This window comes from Rhipicephalus sanguineus, chromosome 1, assembly GCF_013339695.2.
Source record: "Rhipicephalus sanguineus isolate Rsan-2018 chromosome 1, BIME_Rsan_1.4, whole genome shotgun sequence".
Taxonomy (NCBI): domain Eukaryota; kingdom Metazoa; phylum Arthropoda; class Arachnida; order Ixodida; family Ixodidae; genus Rhipicephalus; species Rhipicephalus sanguineus.
The window spans coordinates 245544802-245570280 of record NC_051176.1 but is presented as its reverse complement, the minus strand read 5'-3'; the positions used below and the strand labels follow the sequence as shown (position 1 = coordinate 245570280).

The 25479-nt window shown below is 43.4% G+C and overlaps 1 protein-coding gene across 1 annotated transcript in view; it reads right to left on the bottom strand.

Moving 5' to 3' along the window:
• LOC119375994 (zinc finger protein 236) overlaps window positions 1-25479 on the bottom strand; it is an 85184-nt gene that overhangs the window by 27520 nt on the left and 32185 nt on the right. Inside the window, exons 6-16 of the mRNA XM_037645996.2 lie at window positions 24718-24854; window positions 24514-24641; window positions 23033-23237; window positions 20289-20433; window positions 18342-18425; window positions 12661-12945; window positions 11942-12203; window positions 11434-11873; window positions 7791-7943; window positions 5096-5329; window positions 1590-1718 (exon numbers count right to left, since the gene is read on the bottom strand). Of these exons, the coding sequence (XP_037501924.1) occupies window positions 1590-1718; window positions 5096-5329; window positions 7791-7943; window positions 11434-11873; window positions 11942-12203; window positions 12661-12945; window positions 18342-18425; window positions 20289-20433; window positions 23033-23237; window positions 24514-24641; window positions 24718-24854 (2202 nt within the window). The remainder of the gene's footprint in view (window positions 1-1589; window positions 1719-5095; window positions 5330-7790; window positions 7944-11433; window positions 11874-11941; window positions 12204-12660; window positions 12946-18341; window positions 18426-20288; window positions 20434-23032; window positions 23238-24513; window positions 24642-24717; window positions 24855-25479) is intronic.

Here is a 25479-nt window from a genome sequence, read left to right as displayed (position 1 = left end):
CTGCGACAGCGTACCATGCATTTGCTACTGAGGTCTCCAAGTGTCTACAGGAGGTGCTTGACTTCTCCAGGGCACACCAGGACCACATGTGGCGCGCCCAGAAGACCCGCTACGACCGGCACAGGCGTCCACTGACAATACAGGAGGGTGATCTCGTTCTGCTCGAAAGTCACTCCCTCAGCGATGCCGCCAAAGGTTTCTCCTCGAAGCTCGCACCCCAGCGTTCCGGCCCCTTGCGCGCAGTCAAACGTGTAGGACAGAATGACTTCGTCCTAGTGGACCCCAAAATGGGGCGTCGCCGCGGTGTGGGACACGCAGATCAACTGACACTCTACCATGACGCTGCAGATGATGTGTAGTGGGGGCTTCACGCTTTGAGGGGGGGGAGACCTGTGAGGGTGGCCAAGAGAGGGCGCTACGTGATGGCACCATCATCATCATCGGGACTGGGAGAAGAGAGGAGGGAGTAGAGTGTGAGGGGTTAGGGACAGGTTGGAAATAAAGGGCAGTTCGGTGTGGTTGTTCGGATCGGTGTGTGTGTGTGTGATTTAGGCTTAGTTCGTGACAGTGTCCCTTTAAGTAAAATAACAACAATCTATGTCACGAGTTTGTGTTGGCTGCCACACGCCAATGCCACACATGGCATGCGTGCTACGTGCGTCACTGTTTTGTAGGCTCAGTGGCCAGCTGTGTTTACAAAAACACCACCTCTCTCAGTGCTCTCTGAAATCGAAACAGCAACTGGGCGCTATAAAAGCATCTACACATAATGAACTATCGTAAGCTCAAGCAAAACGGATTTAAGTCGTGATAAGTGGGTCATTAGCCACTTATTGCAAAAAAAAAAAGAAGATGCATAATTTTTGTGTCGTTACTCATTTAAGGAAGGAAATCTTTATTGGTTGAAGTGAACATGTGCCCAGCAATGCAAACAATATTCATGATACAACAACGGTGGTGAGCAGTCATACGTCGTTAGCAATTTGATCTGCAGAACTAACACGTTGGCTATTTATACATGAGTTACGGTAGATTTCAGCACAATTGCTGGTGCCTGTGTGCATTCCAGATTATACTTCACTGTTTGTGCAATGCACATAATGTGATCAGAACAATCTAAACCATTCCAGAACGTTCCAATGCATTCAGGCACAACTTGTGCTGAGTGATAACATCTGTAATAGCTTTAGTAAGGAAAATCCAGTCACACTGAAAAAAAAAAAAGTTCATGTGCCAACGTTTTCTCCACTCGAGCTTGTGTTTGTGTTAGTTTAGAGTTCCACCTTCCATATATTTTTACTCCATACTCTCCACCTTTGCTTCACCAGTGCAATGTTAGCAATACTAGCCTTATTCCATTCTTGTTGCAGTGCCAAGAATCCAAGTATCCTGGTTCCAAGTATCAAAAAGTTGAATTAGATATATTGCAAATTAGATATATTATGATCACTGCAAGTGCAAATGAAGCAAAAACATAATAAAAAGTAATAACTTTGACACATATGCATCTTAACACACACATATGTGACGGTACGGCACAGGTTTAAAAATCAGTAATTAAAAGATTACATAATGCAAAGATCACTCACCTGCAATGTGAGCTGTGGTAATGTTTGTGAAAAGAAGCCATTTTGTGAGAACACCTGTGTTGCCTGTCCAAGGTCCACTTGGTCATTCTGGCCACCAAACAAGGTCCCTTGTAACTGCTGCAAGTTGTCCTGGTTCACACAAGAAGCACGGATTACCAACTACACACCATAAGTCTGTCCCACGGACTTAGTTGAACTACTGTTACTGTGAAATGTGTCATGCCTCTTTCAGGAAAAGTTCGCGAGTGCTGAATGGTACATAACAAAGCACTCAATGAATGACAGGCAAGCTTGCGCATACCTTCAATACTTTGCAACTTCCAGCTACCTTTGTAATAGTTTGTACTCTAAATTATTTACTTTTATTGCGATAGCAATTATATGGACACTCTCGACGGGTTTTTGTTGTCGCCATTATGTCCCGTATAAAGTCCAAATTGATAACATTCCCCCGCACATTGTATGTTCTACCGCGGGTAAAAGTGGCGGGGGCGACGAACGCAGCTGAAGCAGAGAACAAACGAGCCGGCCCATCTCCGTCACTCGAAGGGCGCATGCAATAACATCACCCCGCTCGGGAGGCCTACTGCCGAAGCAGAGAGGAAACACCCCACCTGTCTTGAACGAGCCTCAAAAGATGCGGGGGGTGGGGGGGGTGTCGCTTGAGCAGCAACTTTGAACTTTGATTCTAAGGGCGCGGTTGCAATCACTGGCATGCACTCCATCTCGGCAGCCATAAGCGGGCGGCTTTTATACCCTTTTAGGTGCTGCGCTCTCAACGCGAAGAGACAGTGAGGAAAGAGCATCTCTCCCTGGAGTGGCCGTATTCTTTTACACCAGCGTGTTGTAGAGATATGCGAGATTGGATCCAAAAGAGTTAGCTGCCAGCCTCCCTTCAAATAACATCGCAATTTGCTGCTATCGCATTCATCGTTTCGCCCTTGCAGTGAAACTGTGACTTTTTTTCTGGTAAACTCTACTAACAAAGTGATGTTACCGGCAAGTTACTCGTGAAATAATAAGAAGTGATCTGCGTTTGCAGTCTTCAGGTATGCAGCGTACATTACCCCCTAAAACCAATGCAGAAAGTTGGAAGCATGACAAGTGCAAAATAGCTACAGCTGTGGCCTACATCATACTTGGTCCTGTAGCCTTTTTCAGTAATTGAAGAGAAGTGGAAGAGGATCTTAAATCTCGCAGAAAGAGCCGTCATAGTGAAGTAGCAGTGCTGCCCACTACGACTGGATTCATCCCAGAGATTTTACCTTACCCACAGGCCAAAGTCATAAATGAAACTGAAATGTTTCACAACTACAGAGGAGCCTTCCTTTCTGGCTTGGGCAGTAGCTTCACAGTGCATTACCCACAAACCATGATGAGTGTTCACAAACAGTTCCATCTTTATGACTCTGCTTCTTGCGATGTTGTCAGCAATATTGCAAAGAGAAAACAGTCCTAGCCATGAAAAGCTTGTAGACACACAACACAAATAAAATGTATCCAACACATATTAAGGTGCAGCTCTAAGCGAAATTCAACTTCTGCCTAAAATGAGTAAATATCAATGAAACTTTGCATAGCATAGTGTTGTAGACTGCAAATAGCCCAGAAAGGTGTCTCTCTCAAGTTACCAGGTAAAAGAATCCAGATATACAAGAGAGTCAAGTGACAATTTCAAAGAAAGCCCATAGACTGAGCTAGCCTTACGTGAATAAATTCCCATAATTCCTGGAAAGTAAGACAGATTACCATGATTTATTTACACACTTTTCTAAGTTACAAAATGATACAGGTATTCAAAATCTACCTAAATATAACTTTAACCTACAATTATCTTAACAGAAAACCGGTGAAATAAAATGCTATAATCTGAAATAGGGCCCCTGAAACAAGAGCACTGCAGAAAACACACACCACATGTCAAGCAGTGGTCCCATTGTGTGTGCTTTGTTCTGTACACAGTTTCCGCTTACAATGAACGTAAACCAACCAGCTCTCAGCCAAGTGTTGTTATAGTGAACTAACATTTGTAAATTACAACTTTTGAGTGCCTTTTCAATCAGCATTAGTAAAAGAACAAACAAAAGTACAAAAATTGTGGGAATTTTTTGCAATGTTCTTGTAAACACATTGAAATCAATGTTTCATTATAATACAAATAAAAAAAGGTGCTAGGCTCGAGTTATGTTCTCCGTATAAATACTATTACCGTGGAAATTAAAAAAGGAGAGAAAACCATATCCCTGCAGACCAAATGTAAAACAAATGTTGTAAGAAATTAAGCCAATACAAGTAAAGGCAATGTGTAAAAACCAGCAGAGAATGAACAGCAGTTACAACAAGGATGTGCATTACATTATATAATGCATTATATCAGGATAAGCCAGAAGTGAAGACATTTATTAAACATAGATATTTCATTCTAATTTTGAGCAGGAGCAGGAGTCGGAAAACAAAAAGAAAGATAGGTTGTGACAAAAACTTAAGATTTCCACACCAGCTCCCTCTTGAGAATGTGCCAATATAATGAAATAACGAAGCATTTTGCGTTTCAAAACTTCATGTCTATAAAACACCATGTATTTCGAACCTCAATATAACAAAGAGTGTTTATTTGTGATTTCTATATAATGAAGTTTCAGAGCTGCCGTGGAGGAAGACACAAGTGCTAAATTGAAACTTCTGCTGGGGGCTGTGATAAAATGGCTGAGTGATTTAGCTTGTCGCCTTGCTTTCATGCGATTTAGACCACACTTCTTTTGGTTTTGTGAAGGTTATTGGCGACAGTTATCGATGCAGCGTGTTCATTGAAGCAAGTGGAAAGCAAGTGGTTCGGTTCACTGAACATGACAGCATTGGCGTCACACTACTCTGGGAAATACCCAAGGTTTCGATGACAGGCAGCAGCGGCAGAACAGGCACGATAGCTTCGCTTATGTCATATTACCACAGGGCGTTTGGCCTGCATTTATTTCGGTTTCACGCGTGACGTTTGGCTACTGTGACAAGGTCTTCGCCAGCGCAGCATCAAGCTGCGGTCACTAGATCAGGATCAAGAAAATTAATTTTTGTCACATCGTTGAAATTAGTTATTCGTACTGCTGTATTGTTCGAACATTCTCCCTGAATTTCCCGTGCAAAAAAGAAGCCTTTCGCAACTATACTGTGCTTAAACAGTCAAATTTCAATTGAATGAAGTTTCGATACAAAAATGTAAGTTGCCGATTTTATCGACTTCGTTACATCAAGGTTTAACTGTGTTTCAATATATAATCATTTAGCATCTCTTTTGTGTCCCTTGAAAGAAGCACTAAAGAGAAAAACAATGAAATTATTGTAATTTTCATTTGCTGCCCACTCTGTAATGTGGTACTCAAAAAGAAGAGAACTATAGCGATACTTTCTGCAAACCTAGCTAGCACAGGGGTCAGTGCAATGCCCGCATTGTCAGAAAGACCAAAACCAGTTTTCACCCTTCGTGCATGTAGGACTCTCTATGGCCTCACCTGCACTAAAACCTCTTGTGCAACAAAGCTGCCGGGATCACTTGGTTCAATGGCACTGCCCTGTACCAGCTCATCACCGACAGAGACTGCTGCATCCAGGTTTCCATGGTTCTGGCCCATAACTTCGTCGGGGTTAACAGGCACCAAGGCTTCCACAAGCGAGTCAGAAAGGACAGCAGCTGCTGTGCTGTCTACTTGTGCCCCTTGAGTCTGTGAACTACTCCTCTGCAGGATCTGCAACGACAGCAATTGCAGAGACCTATAATGCAACATCTCTGCTCATTCAGTAGCAATTTGGCAAATGTAGTATGAAATATTTGTAAATTATTTGCCAACCATTAACTACATTCAATGTTAGCCTTTTTTTGTGTGTGTGTGTGTGTGTGTGTGTGTGTGTGTGTAATCACAGTCCCCCATTTTGCCTCCTGCAATGCCCCAGTGTGCATATGCATGTAGATTTACACAAACAAACAAATAAATTTCAATGCACCTTTTATTCTGACCATGCTCAAGAGCCCCTTAAAGCATCTTTGCTTCGTATATTTATTACTTTTAATCATAAAAACACTCTATTTAAAAGCAATTTTCTATGTACAGAAAGGTTAATTAAATGAAGTGACTGTCTTAGATGATGTCATGAAGTTGCTATCAAAGTGTGTGCTCATTTCCAGAGTAGACTTTTAGCAGCTTTCATGCACAATGGATATCAAGAATACATCTTCAAGAGGCAAGTGCCCCCATTCTAAATTTCCATAGACTTGGTATCCTCCCTTTGGCTTCCATAATGCTACGAGGCTTGGGAAAACTCTCGTGATTTGCTTCGAAGCCAACCGGGGGGCGACACTGGTTCCTCCAATGCAAAGCCAACCACCTCCTCCCAACCATTCCCACTCTTCTCTCGTTCTACATTCTTGTAGAATTCTTTTCCCTCATTTCTCATTCTATCTTTTTGAACATGAAAGTGTTTTATGTCAGGGTCCACCAAGACTTCATTGAGATCATTTCCGTTACGGAAATGACGTCGGTAAAATGCATACGAGGAGATGACAAAGAAAAACTAGAAGAAAAAGTTAAGCTGACGTGGTTAACATGGGAATCAAATTAAACCCTACTTACACTGCGCTGATATGACGGGTACATTACCCACTGCGCTACTGGCTCATATGCACGAAGCTTCACAAATCTGCCTTATATCTCTCACACCTTCTCCCTCTGCTCTCTTGGTTGGGAGCAGTGCCACCATCTGGTAGCAGAGAAGCGAATGACTGCAGCAGGTCCAGGTTCATGGCCTCTGAGATTCGGCGCCGACAGCAAGCGTTTCAGTAGTCTCAGTGCTGCGGAGACTAGCAGAGGCTATCGGTGGAATGCTGTGTACACGCTTTGCCTTTCACAACGTATTAGTGTGTGATGCCTCGTCGCCAGCATAGTGCAGCTTCCACAGGCACCAAAGGTGTTTCTCCACTGCCTACTGCTCCCAGTGCAATGCCACCAACTAAGAAAACTGCTGCATTAAGCGCCGCCGAAAGGCAATGATGTCGAAAGGCAAATGTCGCGCAAGTGAGTGCTTTGGTGCAGCAAGAGACACACCAATGGGAAGCGGAACGCCTTCGCGTGTTCATGGCTCAAGCTAAGAGCTCTGCCTCTTGCATTCCTGAAATTGAGCACGTTGAAAGTCAACTGGCTATCATGCACACAATGAAGCAAGACTGAAATGGTCGTACTTTCACTGAAGCAACCCGTTAGCAGGGTGCCGTTCACCAACACGATGCCGCGAGAGAAATACGAGGTAGCCATCGACCCAAATTTATTTAATTACGCTGAGGAGATGATAAATGACCATGCCGTAGAGGTTTGTCACGGTCGTCGGGATGGAGATGTGCCACCAGGCGTCGACGTGGGTGCATCCATGTGAAACGGTACCAGACAGGCCAAATGCCGACATCAATGTGCAAGTTCTTCGCGATGTACAATAAGCATTCAACTGCTTCTGTGAAGGCATATTTCACTTTCGTGTAATACCGATTCCTATGACAGCGGGATCAACCACATTTTTTTCTATCTTCCCACTATATTCTCATTGAAGCCCCAGTCACCTTTTAGCCAGCCCTTTTTTTCCTTTTTTAAATGTTTAAGGCCCTTGTTCCTCTACTAATATCTTCACAGGTGTGAAATGACCATACTGATTGCCTCTCTAGTTTATTCCTTTGCAAATGAAAAGTGCTGACAGCAACACCATGTGATGTGACATCAACAACTAACCCTTTCAAAACTAACATTCCAAGGATAATGAGGTGGCTTTAATAAAGATAGATACACCTATTGACATGCTGACCATCCTGTCTGAGGCCTTTATTCCGGTTCTAACCTTCTCTGATGACAAGGCACATTTACAATGGTTTTTTATTCTTTTTGTGGTCATATCAAGCAAATAATAATAAGTGTTGTATTGAATGATTTAGACTGAGAAAGTCAATTTCAAAGGAAACAAAGTTGCAGTGCCTGCAAGATTTTTCTTTTAAGTTTTTAGGATAGTTTTTAGGATAAGAGCACAGGTAACTTACAATTAGGCTAGCAATGGATAAAAATATTCCATGAAGAACTGAGATTCCAGCTTTGTGAAAAATCTTTCTGCCTTCATGCTTTCACTCTTTCTCTCTTAAATGAATTTTTAAATCAGGACGCATGATTAACTTACCAGCTCTCCACGGTGAATCTTCATATGTTTCTTGCAGCTCACTGACGTCTTGAAGGTCTTTTGACAGTATGGGCACATAAATGGCCTGGCACTTGTGTGGGTGCACATGTGCCGCTTCAAGGAGCCATTAGTAGTAAATGTTGCCTCACAAATCTGAAATGATGCAGTTGAAAATGAAAGAATATAACTTTGCTTTGCAACCCTTACAGTGCCAATCCAATGGGAACACATATAGCAGTAACCTAGTAGCAGCCAGACTGCATCAGCGTCCATGATTACAGAGAACACTAGAAATCATGGAGCAGCAAGGAGCTAGTCTTTGAACTGGCATTGGTGTAGCACACAACACACGAATGTGCTATTCATGTATTCACAATGCATGAGTTTGATGTACGCAAAAAAAACGCAAGTGGGGTGCTCTCGGCAGGTCAGCAGAAGGTCCACTGGACACTGTGATGACGTACTGGCATTTTCCTGCGCCAATACAATACACTGAAGCAAAAAATTATGTACTCTGCCCCATCGTGAAGACACAACTGTGTGACTGATGTTATTGTGCAGGATTAATACAGCGGCATGCAGAGTCTGGCACTGCGGTCTGACCAAGCCAAGTCGATACACCCCGAACTTTTTCACAAGGAGGGGACTGCCACATGGATCCATACTTTTCTGCTATGACCATTAGTACAGCCTGCGTGTATAGTCCTACAATCGATCACGGATAAGATCTACAAGTATGAACATTCAGACAGCGAGCTTCTGGCAACAGCATGTCGCCACTGGCTTGATGACTACAGTCCAACCAAGCTGAGCCACCAGTGGCAGACTTTTCGCACACCATGGGGCCCACATATGGATGCAAATAGTATTGCTGTTATGGTTGCCAATACAGCCCACAGGTCTAACCTTGTTCTCAACTGCCGATACTGTAAACAGAGTGCGAACATATTGACAGCGAGGTTACTGTGATGTTTTATTATCCCCAGTGAATATGTCCAGGTATTTCAGGCAGTTTACCATGTCTGTGATTTTTTTTTTCATAAAATGGATTCTGTAGACAAGTGTAATGTGTAATTGATTTGCCACTGATTTGTGGTTGGGAGCGTCAGTTGCCGAGGAAATCGAAAAAGCTAAATATCGATTTGAACTGGTCGGAGCTCAGATAATTTTTTCATGTACCCACACCAGTATTGTAACAAAAAAATTGCCAGGTACTCTTGCTGGCACCTCAGACTTTCGTGAAGGAGCTAAGAACCTACCACCACAACCTAAATCCTGCACAACAGAGCTGTGCTGCATGATCTCAGAGGCTCTGCTTTATTTACATTTGTATTGTGGAGCACAACATAGATGGCAGCATATTGCGCATCTCGTCATTGATATTCATTACTGTGCCAAATATGACACATACCGATTTCTGGCTGTGTACAGTAGTGGCAAACAAAATTGAGAAAAGTAATAAAGAGCATGAATTTTTAAGGTCACGAGATATCCCAGAATAATTTTTTCATGTTTCTGCAGCGAAAAAAAGGTTGCGATAAAAAAATCACAATCGCTGTTGTTCGCATGCTGAACTTGCACGTGCATTGCAAAATCTATTTCACGCCTGTTTTTCTTACTGCTCCATGGATGGCAGCACTTTTTTTATCTTAAAGGGACACCAAAGAGAAACAATGAATTGGTTTAGATTGATAAAGTGTGCTCGGAGAACTCTTGTGTAGTTTATTTCACCACCATAGGTTTATTATTAGAGGAGAAAACCAAGTTCAAAGTTTCATTTTTAAATTTCGCGCTGAACTTTGTAATTCGTGACGTAAAAGATTTCAAAGAGCATTTAACGTGTTTTGGCGCCACTGGCTCGACGAAATTTCCGCAAACTCGTTATGTCAAGTCTCTGGCCCCCTCAGAGGACAATGTACTTCGATTTAACTGATTAGCAACTACGTAGGCCTAAGCAGGCGCCGTCAAAAATATGTGACGTCACGGCAAATGGTGCAGGAATTCCAAGGTGGCGTCGCCACCTGTATTTTTTTTTTGCGCGTTTTCTCGCTGATTAAGCGTCTTCGCGCAGAAAGCGTGGTGTTTTTGGTATCGTGGAAGACTACTTTACCAATGCGAGAAAAATCGTTTTGCTCTTTAGTGTCCCTTTAAGTGCGCATAACTATGGGAATTACTCTGGCAGTGTCACATTCTCAACTGGGTGTCTTGCGCCCTCAATAAAAAATGTTAATCGGTATGTGCCACATATGGGACGCTATGCAATAGAGGGTTAAGATTTTACTATTCTTGCTATAATGCTTAAAGATAGCAAGATTTTAACGAACATTTCCCAAAGTGTAAAAAAAATGATAAAATTGAGCAGTGGCAATGTTTGTGCTTGCTCATGAAATACTAATGCAGTTAAACCTGGATATAACAAAATTGACAAAATCCCGAAAAAATTCGTTACAAACATGCAGTTTCAGCGCAAAAATTCGGAAAAGAAAGGCACTAGTTAAACAAAAGAAGAACTGAAGGCAGAGCTCACCCAAAACATTTATTTAGTTGCAAGAAACTGCGTCATTTTGCTCTACTGCTTGTTCGTGAGGGATGGCAACACTGAACGTTCGTAGGATATCAATAGCACGCTGCTCTATCATCGTCTAGCCATGGCCTCCGAGGTTGGCTCCGGCAAAGCGACGCCGCATTGCTGGAGTTAATCGCGAAGGCCACGGTCTAGCGAACCGGCAGCGCAGCGCAAGACGGCAAACTGCGTGATAAATCGATCTCCGAAGATCCGTCGTTGTCACCGCGGTCTCAGACAGTTTCCACCAGCACCTAATCTGACATCTTCTCGGTAGTGACAACACAGTTGTCCGCATAAAAAAAAAATCGCAACGCTGCACGTCATTAGGGGCTGCTCCATGCACACGCAGTGAAACCACACATGCGCGCACGGCATCGAAAATGATGAGCGAATGACTTGGATACCGTGAAATATTCAGAAAAGCCTTCTCCATATGCGGCGTGGCATGGCCCCACATATGTGGCACAAACTCGAAGCGCAACGACACGGAGCAAGGATTTTTTTTCAGGTGCCGTCACCTGATGTCACGTTAACGAAGTGCAATTCAGAGACTTCTGCAACAACCAAAGAGTGGTGCTTTCTTTTTTTTTTTAAGAAAGCCAGCGCAGTTAGCGTGGTAGCACCCGCAAGTGTCTGGATAAGGTTTAAAAGGAGGGGGAAAGGGCGCGCCCACCCATGCGCCCGCGGCGGCAAGAACATAGGCTCGAGGGGCGCAGTCCCGTCTCGCGCGCACCCACATGCACAAACAAGCGCTCGCTCTCTCCTCGCAGTCACTGGGACTTTGAGGGCGCCATGTGCGACACCGCGGCTTTGCACTCCATCACCGGTGGGGCAACCGCAGATGATGCATGCGGCTCCTGCTCGTGCCAAAATGACAAAATTCGGGGCAAAATTCCTAGGTTGTCAGCGGCGAAAATTCATTATATCAAGGGTTTCTCCCACTGCCACTTTGTTAGATAGAGGTCGCAAATACATGTGCTTCTATGGAGTAACGGCGGGGAATAAAAAAGCTTCATAATGTCAAGGAATTCATTGTATGGAGGTTCGTTATAGGCAGGTTTAACTGTATATACGTACATTACACTTGTGCTCCCTGATGCCGGAGTGGGTCTTTACATGAGCCTTGAGCACACCGTTGGATACAAAGTTCCGTTGACATTCATTGCACTGGAAGGGTTTTTCGCCTGTGTGTGAGCGGATGTGCTGCTTTAGGTGGCTGGACTTCTTGAACCCCAATGGGCAAATGCTGCACTTGTAGGGGCGCTCCTGAATAACTGGCGGTCTCTTTAGATCTACGTCGTCAACGGCTGCATCACCAGTGGCTTCAGAGATGAAGATGGGCTCTTGAATAGGAATGAATGATGAGAGATCCTCTGAAAGAACCCCTGTGCCACCATGAAGGTTTGCGGTAAAACGTGAATTCTCGCCATCTCGACAGTGAGAGGCCACATGCATCTTGCAGCGCCCAGATGAGCTGAAGCTCTTGTTGCAAATTCCACATGTATATGGTTTGTCCCCTGAAACACATATGGACAACCAGGAGTAAATAAAGTGAAACATAAAAAATTAATCAGGCGCAACTAACCTGTGTGAATTCGCATGTGGACTTTCAGGGAGCCTCGTGTAGAGAACAGGTGCTGACAGGTGGAGCACTGAAATTGCTTGACACCCAGGTGGGTGGCCCGAGTGTGTGCCGTCAGGGTGCTCTTGACAGCAAAGGCACGAAAACAATTACTGCATTTGTAGGGTTTCTCTTGTGTGTGTATCCGGATATGCCGCACAAGATCACTTGGTTTTTTGAATTCCTTTGTGCAATACATGCACTGGTGCCAGCGCACATTTCCAACCTGCAGAAGACATCTGAGGTTAGTTCAATGCATCAAGCATCACCATTAAGCTGCCTAGCTACAATTTTCAGTCAGGTCAGGGCAAAGCATTTAATATTATGCCATACAGGCAAATTATAGGCTGTGCTTTTAAATCTAGCAAGAGCTCAAGCAATTATTTACTCGTGATTGGCTCTTGTTTCATAACTACAAATGACTTTTTAGCAATCTTCATCTATACTATTTCAGAACTATCAAAATTTGCAGTATGAAGAAAAACATAAGAACACAAGCATAGCAAATAAGACAATATTGCTTTGACAAAACTTGCATTATTTCATTATTAACCACAATCAATTTACTGAGTCACCACAAAAATGTAGTGGGTGGTAAACTGGAGCAGTGGGCAGCATTTTCCCACAGCCCACTGTAAGAATATACCTTGTTCAAAGCTGAGGAAAAGAACAAAAGTACTTGCCATTCTATAGATGTGCATCTTGATCTGGCCTGTCGCGGTGTCAGCAACAGACATCACCATTGCACGCTCAGTTGTAGAAGCCACCTTTTCCACTGCCGTCTCAATTGGATTGGAAGGCGGCAATAAGTTGTCCTTTGCACCAGGTGGCACTGCTTCTTCCTGTAGTGGTGGTGGTGGGGGTGGAGGTGGTGGTGGCGGTGGTGGTAGTGGCAAAGGTGACGGTACTTTCTTTGCTTCAGCATTGCTTGTGGAAGGGCTATGAGTGAGTCCACTGTTGACAAGAACCTATAAAAAATTGGGAAACACAATGAAACTTTTTCATAGAGGGACAAAATCAAAAGTCGCCCATGCCATGTTTAGTCTGAACAATCTTTATTTTCTAATCAACCCTACCGCAGGGAACAAAGAAAGCTAGCCAATGTACAAAATGGTTGTATGCAAAATGTTGAAAATTATCTAATGATGGCTTAAAGTTAGCCCACAGATTCAAATTCATCCGAGTTTCAAACCGTAATCAAGCCTGACCGGGACATAAATTTCTCAAGCATTGCTGGGTTCTTTCAGCAGCTTGTGCAATAAAGCAAACCTATATTGTCGTCAGACTTGACTACAATAAAGAGTGCTCCAGCAGACAGGGCCACTGAAGTCAATATGGTCCATTAGTGTATACTAGAGAAATTAAAACGTGGGCGTGAAAGTTTGTGTCTATTGAAGCATACTAGAGTTATGCTATACAATGTGGTTGTAGTGATGCAATAGCTAAAAGCAAATCTGACATGAAATGTCAACTAAAAACAACAAACTGCAGTGCTTAAAGAGGTACTGACACAAAATTTCGCAGCCGAGATAGCCAGTGGAATCGATGCAATGAATATATGTATATCGTATACCAAAACTCTGCAGCGAATATTGCTTGGGAGGTAATTTATATGAATTTTGAAGTTCCCGTGCAAGATGTAATGCTATATGCCACACCTCGCGACACTGACATCATGAAAAGTGACCTGAAGGTGAGCCCCTAACTTCCGAGACGTCACCACTGTGGATGAGCTCCTAGCTGGCACAGCTAGTATGATGACGTCATAGTTGCCATTGCGCCAGCAGACTACTATCCGACGGCTGCTCATGAGTCCATGCCCGCGGCAAATGTGCGGAAAGTGTGGAAGCCTCAAGAAAGTCGCTATCACCAGACAACGATGATAACGATGACCAACGATGACGGTGCAGCACATGCGGCAGGCAAAAGAATGCCAGCAGACAACGCAGCAGGCAGCGCGGAAGTGGCATTAGTTGTGCCTGGTGGCTGGTCGTTCTCAAAGCTCGCCTAAACCGAAACGAGGGTCCTTTATTACTTTTCTAGACCATGTCGAAACTGAGACTGGTCAGTAATAAACAGAATGTAATTAATTATCTGTCGCATGTTGCAGCAAGCGACGAGCCGTGTTATGACTAATACTCCCCAAGCAACATATTGCAGCAAGAAAACGCCAAACCACAATTTCTGTGTCAGTACCAGTTTAAGTATTTCAGTGTTAAGTCAATTGCCATCTATTGGCTTTGGAAGAACCACTTTCATCTGCTTGACGTAGCAGCTGATGATTGTAGATAGTCATATGCCATTTTTACCATATATCAGAATTTGAACACGATATCAAAAAGCATGGTGTTTATTACTCAATCTTTGCTGCTACTGACATTTAAGATAAAGATATAGCCTACTATGGTGTTACGTATTTCTGCGATTTTGCATATCTCAGAGTCAATGTTGTGGGTCTTTGGGGGGGATGATGCAGTGCGCCTCTATCGGCCAGGTTATAAACCGTGACGTCATAAGCTCTCTGTGTACTCACCAACTCTGTCTATTACTCACTTCCTGGCCAGCTCTCTGCCTTATCAGTTGCCTCTACACAAGCTCCGGCGTGAGCGTGCCCTTTGTTTCGTCGGACGGCATCTAAGCCGCCGCCGTGAGCAATATAACACCTACATCCTCATTCATAGTTTGAACTGGGGTCTCATCAGATTCTCTTTCACCACTTCACCTTAATGTGTGACACCAAGTTTGTGCAAACAAGTTTTGAGGACAAGTTTAATGCAGCTCACTATATTTGGAAAACAACACGCCTTATGAAACAACACCTGAAGGAATCCACTTGTGTCAATATAACAAATGCAGTCTTAAAGAAAAATTTATTCAGAACCCACCCTTTGATAATTCTTATCGTTGTTAATGGACCATGAACACCAAACTCTAGATGTTTAGGTTGTTCACTTCGCCAGCATACACATGAACCTCTGACCAAGTATTAGTAGCGATTCTTGCCTTGAAAATATTTAATATGCTTTAAACAAACAGGAAGTGCTAATCTCCTCGCTACCATTGTCATCAGTATGATGTCTTTGGTGGCTTCTCGAGCTCTGTGTAATGTTTTGGCAATTCGACGAATACTATCGATGTCTCAAATAGAAATGCTCGCGAAGCGCATGATATTGTTGTGGAGAGCATCCTTTTAGCCTAGCTTACTGTTAGGCTGCTCATGCACAGCTGTGTCTTACTGTGTCTGAACACACTGCCATGACAGAGCATCAGTGCACAGTAAAACAACGCCCATCAAAGTGACAAGAGAGCACCGCAACAGACATAATATTTCATTCCTTCCCACAAGGAGGACCCCTGCTCAATAAGCGTACGCACGCTCTGCAACATTACTGGAATTTGAGCACATGTGAAGTCCGGTTAGTTACGACCACTGCATTGTGGCACTAGCTCCTTATGATTTTCGGCCTGTGTCTCGAAGTGAACCTAAAGTTGATCATAATCAATGATGCTAGCGTGAACTATTGGTCAACGGTTAACAACTAATGTATACTTTCACTAAATGGTGAGCCAGGTTGTCACTATACAGTCGAACCCACTTATAACAATATTCAAGTGCCACGAAAATTCCATTGTTACAACCAATAATTGTTATAAACGGGTTGCATGAAAAAAAAAAGCAACACACAGTCAACTGCCGATCTTTCGGACAAGCTTGAAAATTTTAACGCTTTTGCGGCCCTGTCATAAGCTCTGTCATAGGCCCTGTCAAATGCCATAAGCGTCAAAGTATAAGAACGTCCGAAATTTCGGACACTGAAATTCTTCGGCGTCCAATTTTTCGGACTTTCTGCGCAAACTGCAGGTCCGAAACGGCATTAATTGAAGCCCTCACCTCTGCCGCGTCTGTAGGTTTGAACCAGCACTTTCACGAGCCGATCCATTTGTGGCCGTAGTAGAGTTTGAAAGATAGTTTGCCACAACGGCGAATTGTAATGGGGTGAAGTTAATCAAAAATCTGAAGGGGCCACTCTCACGGCGCCGTGCAGTGATGTCTTTACGGATAAGCACCAGAAATGTGAGGAGGCGTGGTAGTGGCAGGTGGCAAACTCACCAATACAGCTTAATCGCTGACAACACTTATGATAAGCATCTCCAGCTAACTGCTCGGTAGTGTATGTGCCCTAGCGCAGTTGTATGCGTACCGCACGCATTTAATAGGCAATAACCAAAATGTGCCACAGCATCATTCATGCTGCCTCTTTCGGCGAAACTGCTAAGCGTGCTGCACAGGCACATTGCCTTCACGAACGAAAGCAGCTCGCCATCATTACGCCCCTGTGCGGTCAGGAACGGAGTGGACATGCTACAGTAAAACCTCGGTGATACGATCACGGCTCTTACGAATTTCGGGGTGATACGAATTTTTCTGTCGTCCCAGCCAGGACCCATTAGCCTGCAATGTGTTGAAGTACGGTTATTGCGAACAGATTTTCACCCCGCGACGTTTGATACGAATGTACGCTATCGCACAGGTACGAACAGGTGCTGCCCGCGCTGTTCCGAAGACGCGGCAGTCGTCGCGGGTGCGGGCATGCGCGACCATCAACGTTGCGTCGTTGCCTCCGAGATTGTGCGCGTGAACCTTGTAGGTCTTTATGCGGCTTCGCGTTTAGATTACAGATGGCGTTGACGTCGCGTTTCTTTCTTTTTTCCCCAATGCATTGACGCGTGCTGCCGTGCTCGAGGCAGCAGCCTATTTGTACTGTATTACCACATCCCCGCCTCGGCGATGCAAGCCATGTCCTCGCAATCAGACCTTCTATGAAACAAGACTCAAACTTGGGCTACGGGTTCATCATGAAGTCCAACGAAATGTGGACGAAGATCCCAAGAGACGAAGCGGACGGTCTTGGCGAAAGGAGCAACATACGCGCACACATGCCAACTCTCCGATTTGCACGGGAGACTCCCGGATTTTGAGCAAACCTCCCGATTGTGCGGGCACTGCCGTAAATCTCCCAAAAACACCCCCCAACACCATCGCGATAAGAAGGTAACAGCAACAAAGGGCAGTGATTTTAAAATTTCCTGGCCTTCATCTATCGCATGCAAAGTACTCTGATTTGATGCAGAAAAGCGTAGTAATATTAGGAAGGGGCTACTCGCAGTCACGGGTCAGAACACATCTGGTTCATTGATTACAAAAGCGCGCACGCACCGTATATTTACGAGTACAAGTATGATCGTTGATGTCTAAAAACTGTACTGGCAATCATTTAGAGCTGTTCATGACGTCGGTGCGGCTCTGGGAAGCACTAAATCAAAACGTATGCCAACTTTCTTTTGTCGCATACTAATTTTCCATGTTTGCTGGTGATACGAATTTCGGATGATACGAATATTTTTAGTAACCCCGCGGGATTCGTATCACCGAGGTTTTACTGTATAATGAACGCTTTCACAGCAAACGCGTGTGTACGATACAGCAAGCAACCCGGCTGTGATGGCGTGACCTTCGTAGGCGGCGTGCTGCACACAGGTTGCTGCGGCAGCCTATCAGATCACCACAAGTGTTAACCCACGTTCTCACTGGCTGGCACGAGAAAACCTCGTGTCCGACAGCCTTGCTTGTTTTACATGAAGTTCGCTGAACTGTGAAACCGACTGTGATCGCGGGCAGTGCGGAAAGCGCACTTGGGGCAACCCATTTGTGTTTTGAAGGGTGGCGCGGAGTAGCCCATTCATGTTCGGAGCGGTGGAAGGGCGAGGGGAGTGGCACGCAAGGCTGTCAGTTCTGAGAAGGCTGCAGCGGGGCTGCTATCGTACGAGTGCACAGTGGCCGTTGGTGGGGGTGTAGCGGCTCGAACTTTTCGCTTTCTTTCTTTTCAAAAATTTCGTGTTCCATTACCTTTCGGCCCGGACACCTAGCAGCCAGACTTCATTGTTATAACCGATAATGCGGCATGGGGGCATTGTAACAAGTGGGTTATTTTACTATAGAAAACGTACAAAAGTTGACGATGCAGCAGCTTTTCATTGTTATAACCGATATATTGTTAATACCTGTATCGTTATAAGTGGGTTCAAGTGTAATACTTTCACATTTATGCCTGTTTTTTGCATGTGAAATGCGATTTTCAAAATATCAGCAGATTTGTCATTTTAGGATATTTAGTAACATCCAATTTACTTTGACTTAATTTATGCTTCCATAAGGAACATGTCAGTAAGTAACCACAGAAAGAAGAAAGCTACAAACGGTTCAGCACACAGTTGCTTACTGTGCATTCAGTTTGACATTATCCTGTCTTTATGTCTATATAATTATTCTAACAAGGTTCTATCAATATGAAAAATGACGTACCTGTTGTAAAAGGTCCGCATTGCTCCGATTCAACAGGTCTTTTTCGTTTAAGCCTTCACGACGAGGGTCCACAACAACTGAAGCCTAGATAGAGATGAGAGGTGCAAACCAGATTATTGCCTAAGTGCCACACAGACATGAAAGACATGGCAAACATGAAAGACAAAACTGCCAGCTCAACAAACTTACAGATCACTATGACCCAAGATGATGATGCTGAACTACTAAAAACTTCATTAAAGAACTTACAGATGAAGCTGCTGTTGGTACAATCACTACGAAATTTTACTACCGTGATCACTACAATGAAGAATGAAAGGCAACAGTCCCAAAATACTTCGCTAAAGTCAGTATGTACAGTGCAGAAACATTATAAAACGGAGGAGCTAACTAGTAAGAAAGACAATATAACTGCAACATAGACCTTTATTTTTTAAATGCTGGTGTGGGGTGTTAGCTAGGTAACTATATGCATAATACCATGCTGCCAGGCCTTTGTGTCATACTTCCGTTGCAATCCATCTTGCAACAATAACTTCATGCTTCTTTTACCTTTTAAAGGGGCCCTGCGACACAATTTGAGCATGTCTTTTTCATCGGTTCTTCTGGTACTGTGGAATGCACCGATATTGTTGCGCAAGTGGCAATGCCGAAATTGAAGCGGTTTAATTCATGGGATAAACTACAGTAGACTCTCGTTAAATGGAACCTGAAGGGACCAGGAAAATATGTTCTGTTTAACAGGAGTTCCATTTACTGAGATATGAACAGGGGTGCACACTACAAGTACGAAACCAATCTTTTCAGAAGCAATTGTTCCATTTAAGCAGCAGTTCCGTTTAATAAGAGATTTCCGTTTACTGAGAGTCTACTGTACCTTGATTTCGGACTATGGCGACACACATCAGCTATTTCTGTTACAGGAAGTGACGTGATGTCATGTGACAGTGACGACAAAGACCGTTCATTTTTGATTGGCTTGACGTGACACGTGACGTTCAATATTCATATGGTGGTAGCTAGGCCATATTACGGAGCCCTAAAAGTAACAAAACCCCTTTTTATGCTTTCTCAGAAACAAATGATTCCTGTTTCTAACTGATATATTTTCAAAACAACGAACACGACGCTAGGTGCGCTGTGGAATGGTAATCAAACGATACTCTTCCGCGTTTTGCCTTTTGCGGCATCGAGCGACACCGGCCACACCGGCACCTGCGAAACACGCAACGCTCGGCTCGGCACGATGCTGTCAACGAAAAAAAAATTCTAAACGCTTACCGGCCGACGCCTTCCGCGACATCGGGCGTTAGCATTTCGTCTGGGCTCATGGAGCCATTCTCGCGTTGCGCGTGGCTCAGAGACGCACTTTCAATTTGCAATGGCGTGCACGACATGCAAGCAATCGCTGCATCGCAAGAGCTCTCGCTCGAGGTCTGTTATGTCTTCCAGACTGATTTTGTGCACGACAAATCATGGGAGCGTCTGCTAGCTGACACACGTGGTTTGTCGTAAGCATGGTAACAACGCCGTCAAAAAGAGGGGTAGCAATGTACTGTGTGAAGGCCACCATGAGGTGACATTTCCGGTATGTCTTTATAAGACTCGCGCGGTGATTGGAACTGGCCTTTGACGTCAGCGGGAGAGTGAAATGCGAAAGGGAACGTTTCTCGTCGTCGTCTGCTTGTGTTTTGAACTTTGAGGACTAATAACTTCACTTTTCTTGCACCAATTCGTATAATTCTTTTTGCGTTCGTCTCGGCATTCATTACTACACACATTTGCGGTGCTAAATAAGGCAGTCGCAAAAGTGTCGCAGGGCCCCTTTAAGAGTGGACTACAGTGTACAAATGCATTAAGTTGGCCAGAGAATAAAACAGAGTTGCACAGTTGGATCACTTCTGGAGGAAAAACAGGCTAACATGCTAACAGACACTTGTTGCTCACCTGCTGGTGCAGACTCTTGGATAGCGACTCCAATGCATCCTTTTTTGACAAGCTGGTTGACAGGTTCATCTGGCCAGAATGCACTCGGCTCATGTGTGCATTCAGGCTCCCCAGTCGCCGAAAAGTGCATGCACACTCTTGACACCTGCATGCCAACCAATCACCAAAGCTGTGCATTCAAGTTACGTACAAGCAGAGCTAGGTAAAGATGCATTATGATTGCATTGCACCTCTTCAAGCTTCTATCTTCCCCTGAACTTGTGCCCTTTATGATCAGTACAATACACCGCTTCGTGGTCCAAGAGAACAAGAGTCAGGGTCTCAGTTTGGAACTTGTTTGTTTGCATAGCCTGAAGGTACTATCTAAGATGTATCTTCGATACTGCCTAGTCCTACATCACTCTCAAGTGTGGCAAATAAATGACGCAGAGAAGAGGAGAGGGATGCAAGAAATCACATTCCTGGAAATTTGCTACAAATGACAGGAAAATGTACTAAGATTATTCATTTACATTTACATTTACAAAGCAATAGATTTACATTTTATGGTGATGAGTGAAATCAGCCAATCAGATAAAAAGCAGCACGGTGAGGAACTGCTGTTACATGCATGACACCAGAGATTCACTTGCAGTGATGAAGTAGATAAACAATCGCCTCAGATTTGTGCAAAATTATAGCATCACTATGTTGAACAGCGGCATAAGCTCAAACTTTCTATTTATGATTTCAGAAATAAACAGAGACCCCACAACTGCAACACTTGCCTAAAAGAAAAGCATAGGTATAGTAATAACACTTTAAAGTAGATTCAAATATCTTTTTACGCACAAAGCAAGCATTGCAAATGAGACAATAATTTATGCATAAGCATTTTGCGCTCTAGGCTTTAAAGGGACACTAAAGAGGAAAACGGTTTGAGCACCATGAGGATATTACCTTACAATGCTCAAAGAAACACCTCTCTTGCTATGAGAAGAGACATAGTAAGCTAGAAAAGGAAAGAAAAAAAAAGAAAAAAAGGGGGACCGGTGGCAACAACGGCTTGAAGTTCCTGCACTAGTTCGACATGACGTCATCGATTTTATCTGCTAAAGACTAGTTGGTCCTTTGTTGGTAAGAATGAACTGCATTATGTTCCAAAGAAGCCAAGAACTGCGTGCAGCAAGTATAGGGGTCTTTCTTTTTTTGCCCAAATACAAAAAAATACTTTGAAATATATATATAATGTCACATTGATGTACCAGCATTGAAACTGTGACACAAAATTTATTAATGTAGTCCTGACTAGAGTTTTCTCATTCAATAACTGACATATTACCACAAAACTTATCAGACATGTACACCTCACAGATAAAAAAAGTTAACAATTACAATTACTTCACTAAAAGATGTCATTGATTTCAGTTGCCAATTACTCCCTCACACAAGTAACTCATGAATTACTAAAGTGCAATCAATTACTTTTACGTTACTTTCCTTCCAATTTTATATACCGAGCATTTCTTTGCCAACTCGCACCATCGAAGTTGTTCCTGGCATGGTCTTGCCTCAAGTGAAACAGCTACCTGTAATTATCCCGCAGTCTGGCATTGCCATGCATCATACCAGGGACCTCATGCCTAAGAGACAAGCCTTTAGCCATTTCGCAATTAGTGATCTGCTAGGCTTCTCATTAGCACAAATGGCAGAATGACCCAAAAAAGTCGTTGTCCTCAGGTTTGAATCCTGGAGTAGGACAAATTTTTCGCCAAGAAGCTTTCTTTCTGAAAAATCCACTCAGACTTCCTTTGCAGTTCTGCGTGGCAAATGGGTAGAGAACATGATGATGATATATGGTGCTTTATAGTGCAAGGGCCAGTGATGGCCAAAAGAGCGGCAGGTCATGATATAGCATGTGATCAAAATTTTAAGTGGCTGTATGGGGGCCTAAAATTCTTGTAGCATAGCATGGAAACACACGAGGACAAAGAAGTACAGGACAAACACAAGCCTAAAATTCTATGCACTAAAGATGCGTAAAAACATATATTAAAATCATGAGAGTGACATGAAATGTGTGTTGAGAATGAATGACAAGTGGTCATTGTAATAAACTATGGGAATGAGGGAGTACCACAAATGCCTCGTCAACGCCCTTGAGTCCAAGGGCCGGGAGGCAGGCACTTTGTAATTTGTAATTTAACTACCGCAGCAGCAACCTCTACAGATTGCCATGCTACAGATTGCCTGGGCATATAACATTAAATGTACGTACGTCTTTTAAATATGCTAATAGTCTGCAACTCAGCTGCAGCCTTGAAAAGACAAGTCCACTTGTCAAAATATTGGCTCCGGCGACACCCTGTGTTGACGAATTTTTCATCCCTTCAAGCTACCACCTGCCTCTGAACTACTGCCTTTTTTTAAATATGCTAATAGTAATTCATATTCAAAAAAGAGGTTCCGTACCTATGAATATTGAAGGATGAAGTGGCATTTGTTGCTGGTATAGTAATGGAAAATGCTTTTTCCTGTAAGACTTTAGTTATTGTGCATTGTAGCAGTATGTGCAGCACTGTAAGTGGCTCGCCACATCTATCACAGCTGGATGGGTGGAGAACAATTATTCTCTTTATTGAAATTACTCGCGAGTGTATGAAATATGTTTAAGCACAGTGTACCAGTAACTTGAAACTGGGTGCCTTGCAGCCTAAGAAACAGCCCAAATAAATAGCAAAGAAAGTCATTACGACAGCACCCACCTGAACATGGGTGTGTTTTGGTCACTGGGTGGTGCAGAGTGAACCCTCTGTATGTGGGCACGCAGGTTGCCCCTTTGAGAGAAGGCAGCTGAGCAAAATTCACAGCGATGGGGCCTTAACCCACTGTGTTTACTCAAGTGAATTTGTAGAGCACCTTTCTGATTGAACGTCTTGTGGCAAATTTTGCACTCAAAGGGCCGCTCTCCTGCACAAAAAGATACTCAGTTCATCACAACGCATCATCACACCCTACTAGCACCAATACAGCTCAAAGATGTCTTTGTTGTGCCCAGGAATTTTTGTTGTTGTTGTTGTTGTTGCAATGTATCAAATGTTTTTGCTGACTAACCATGGTGCCTTCACATACCATGTTTGCACAAATCAATTACAAAATAATGTAAAAGGAGACTTTTGATGTAAACTTTGGTTAGATTATTTCACATTCATTTGGGTTATAATGCATGCACAGCCAATAGTGCTCTCTTACTTTGGTTTCACTATATCTAACAAGTAGCTTAGAGGTGTACAAACATTAGAAATTTCAAATACAACTCGAATAGTCTGCTCTATATAGTTTGATAATTCACTATTCAAAGCTGCCGAATATTTGTTTGTTCCAAATGTACACAGGATAACAACACTTAATGGTAGTTCTAGACTAAAAACTTTATTCGACTAAAAACCTCATTAGTATTACAGACATAATGACTTTACTATTTCCATAGACGTGCACAGGGTTCCCCATCAGGGGGGGGGGGTGCGAAGGTTCATCGCAGCGGCCCCACCCCCCCTACTATGTCAATGTACGAGGCAGATTTTGCGCCCCCACCCCTCTCTTAGGTGACTAGGGGGGTCAATGTATGGGGCAGATTTTGACCCCCCCCCCCGTGCACATGCCTATGACTATTTCTTTAGGTGGAAAAAACACTCAATTCTATTCAACAAATATTGTATCACTAAAAAATATATTCCAGATGTATACGAATTGAGTTATCAGGGCTGCATACTATAATTGGATGACCCTTTTTATAGTAGTATACTAGTAGTATACATAGTACAAGACTACAGGAAGATGCACATTTCACAAGAAAGCTTTTACACTTATCCATGCTCTGTTGCTCAAATTTTGCAAAATGATCAAATTTTATTGTTCTGATCGTTAATGTAACACTTGTCACTATGCACCTTGTTTTAAAATAATAATAATAGTAATAAGAAGACGATTATGTTTATGGAGAAGTTGGCTGCTGTCAAGATGGCGTTAGCATACACTTGTGCCACTGTCTGCTGGCAGCTACAAAAAAGTAAGCAAGTGTTCCAGAAGGTTTGCCGCGTGTTTAGAAGAGCAAGCAGCATGCAGCAAGCCTTATGGAACAGCTTCTTTCTGCAGTTGCTGATAGATGGTGGGCAAGCTATTGCTGATGTCGTCTTAGCAGCAGCAAGCTTACCATAAAACTTTAAACAGGATTCTGGAGACATACCTGTGTGTATCCTGATGTGCCTCAACAGCTGACTGGGCTTCTGAAACTGCTTTTTGCATGTTGTACATTTATGAGAGAATGATGACCGATCAATATTTTTCTTGTAGGTGCGATGGGAAAGGGATGCCCTGAAAATAAAAAAAATTAATCAGGAATCCGCTTGACTTCCATACACTAATCAAAATGAGTGTTTAGTATTCTTACTTAATTTTGTAGTGCATTTTCATGTGCTCCTTAAGAAGGGGCTGCTTGCAGAACCTCTGGGGACATTGGCGGCAGAAGTAGTACTTAACCTTGGACAGCTCATCCTTGTGCTCCTGAGCATGGCGGTCAAGGCGTGCCTGCATGGTCCATGGTGCACAACTGTCCAGTAACCTCCAAAGCAGCTATTCTAGTGCCAGTATGTAATAGTAGGGATGGTCAATTAAAATTTTTAATCGGTTAATCGTTAATTGTTAATCGATTTAGCCTTTAATCGATTAATTGCTTTCGGTGGAATGTTTTAATCGATTAATCGACATTTTTTATGGGTGCTTTAAAACCGATGTCTCTTCGTTTGAGAGTCATCGTTCACGTTTGATATGGACCCAAATCTTTTAACGCGATAGCGTTAAAGAGCTCGTATCGCAGAAATTCCGCCGTCGGCGTCGGCACCGTTGGTTGTGAGCGAAAAATCATCATCTTGTCCGTGACCGAAAAATCGAAAAAGCTGCAAATAAAATAAATAATAAAAATATTAGGTCCGGGTGAGAATCGAACCCAGGCCGTCTGCGTGGCAAGCAACTGTTCTACTACACAGCCACGCCTCTGCTTAGAGCTGCACTGAAAGTAACTTTCATGCTTCCCAAAAATACGCGTCCTGTATACAGGTGTCACAGTACGAGATGCAATATCGCAGTAATATTGCGTGGTACAAGCGTACATTGCCATCGGGCGTCACACCATGTCAATATCATAACGACTTGG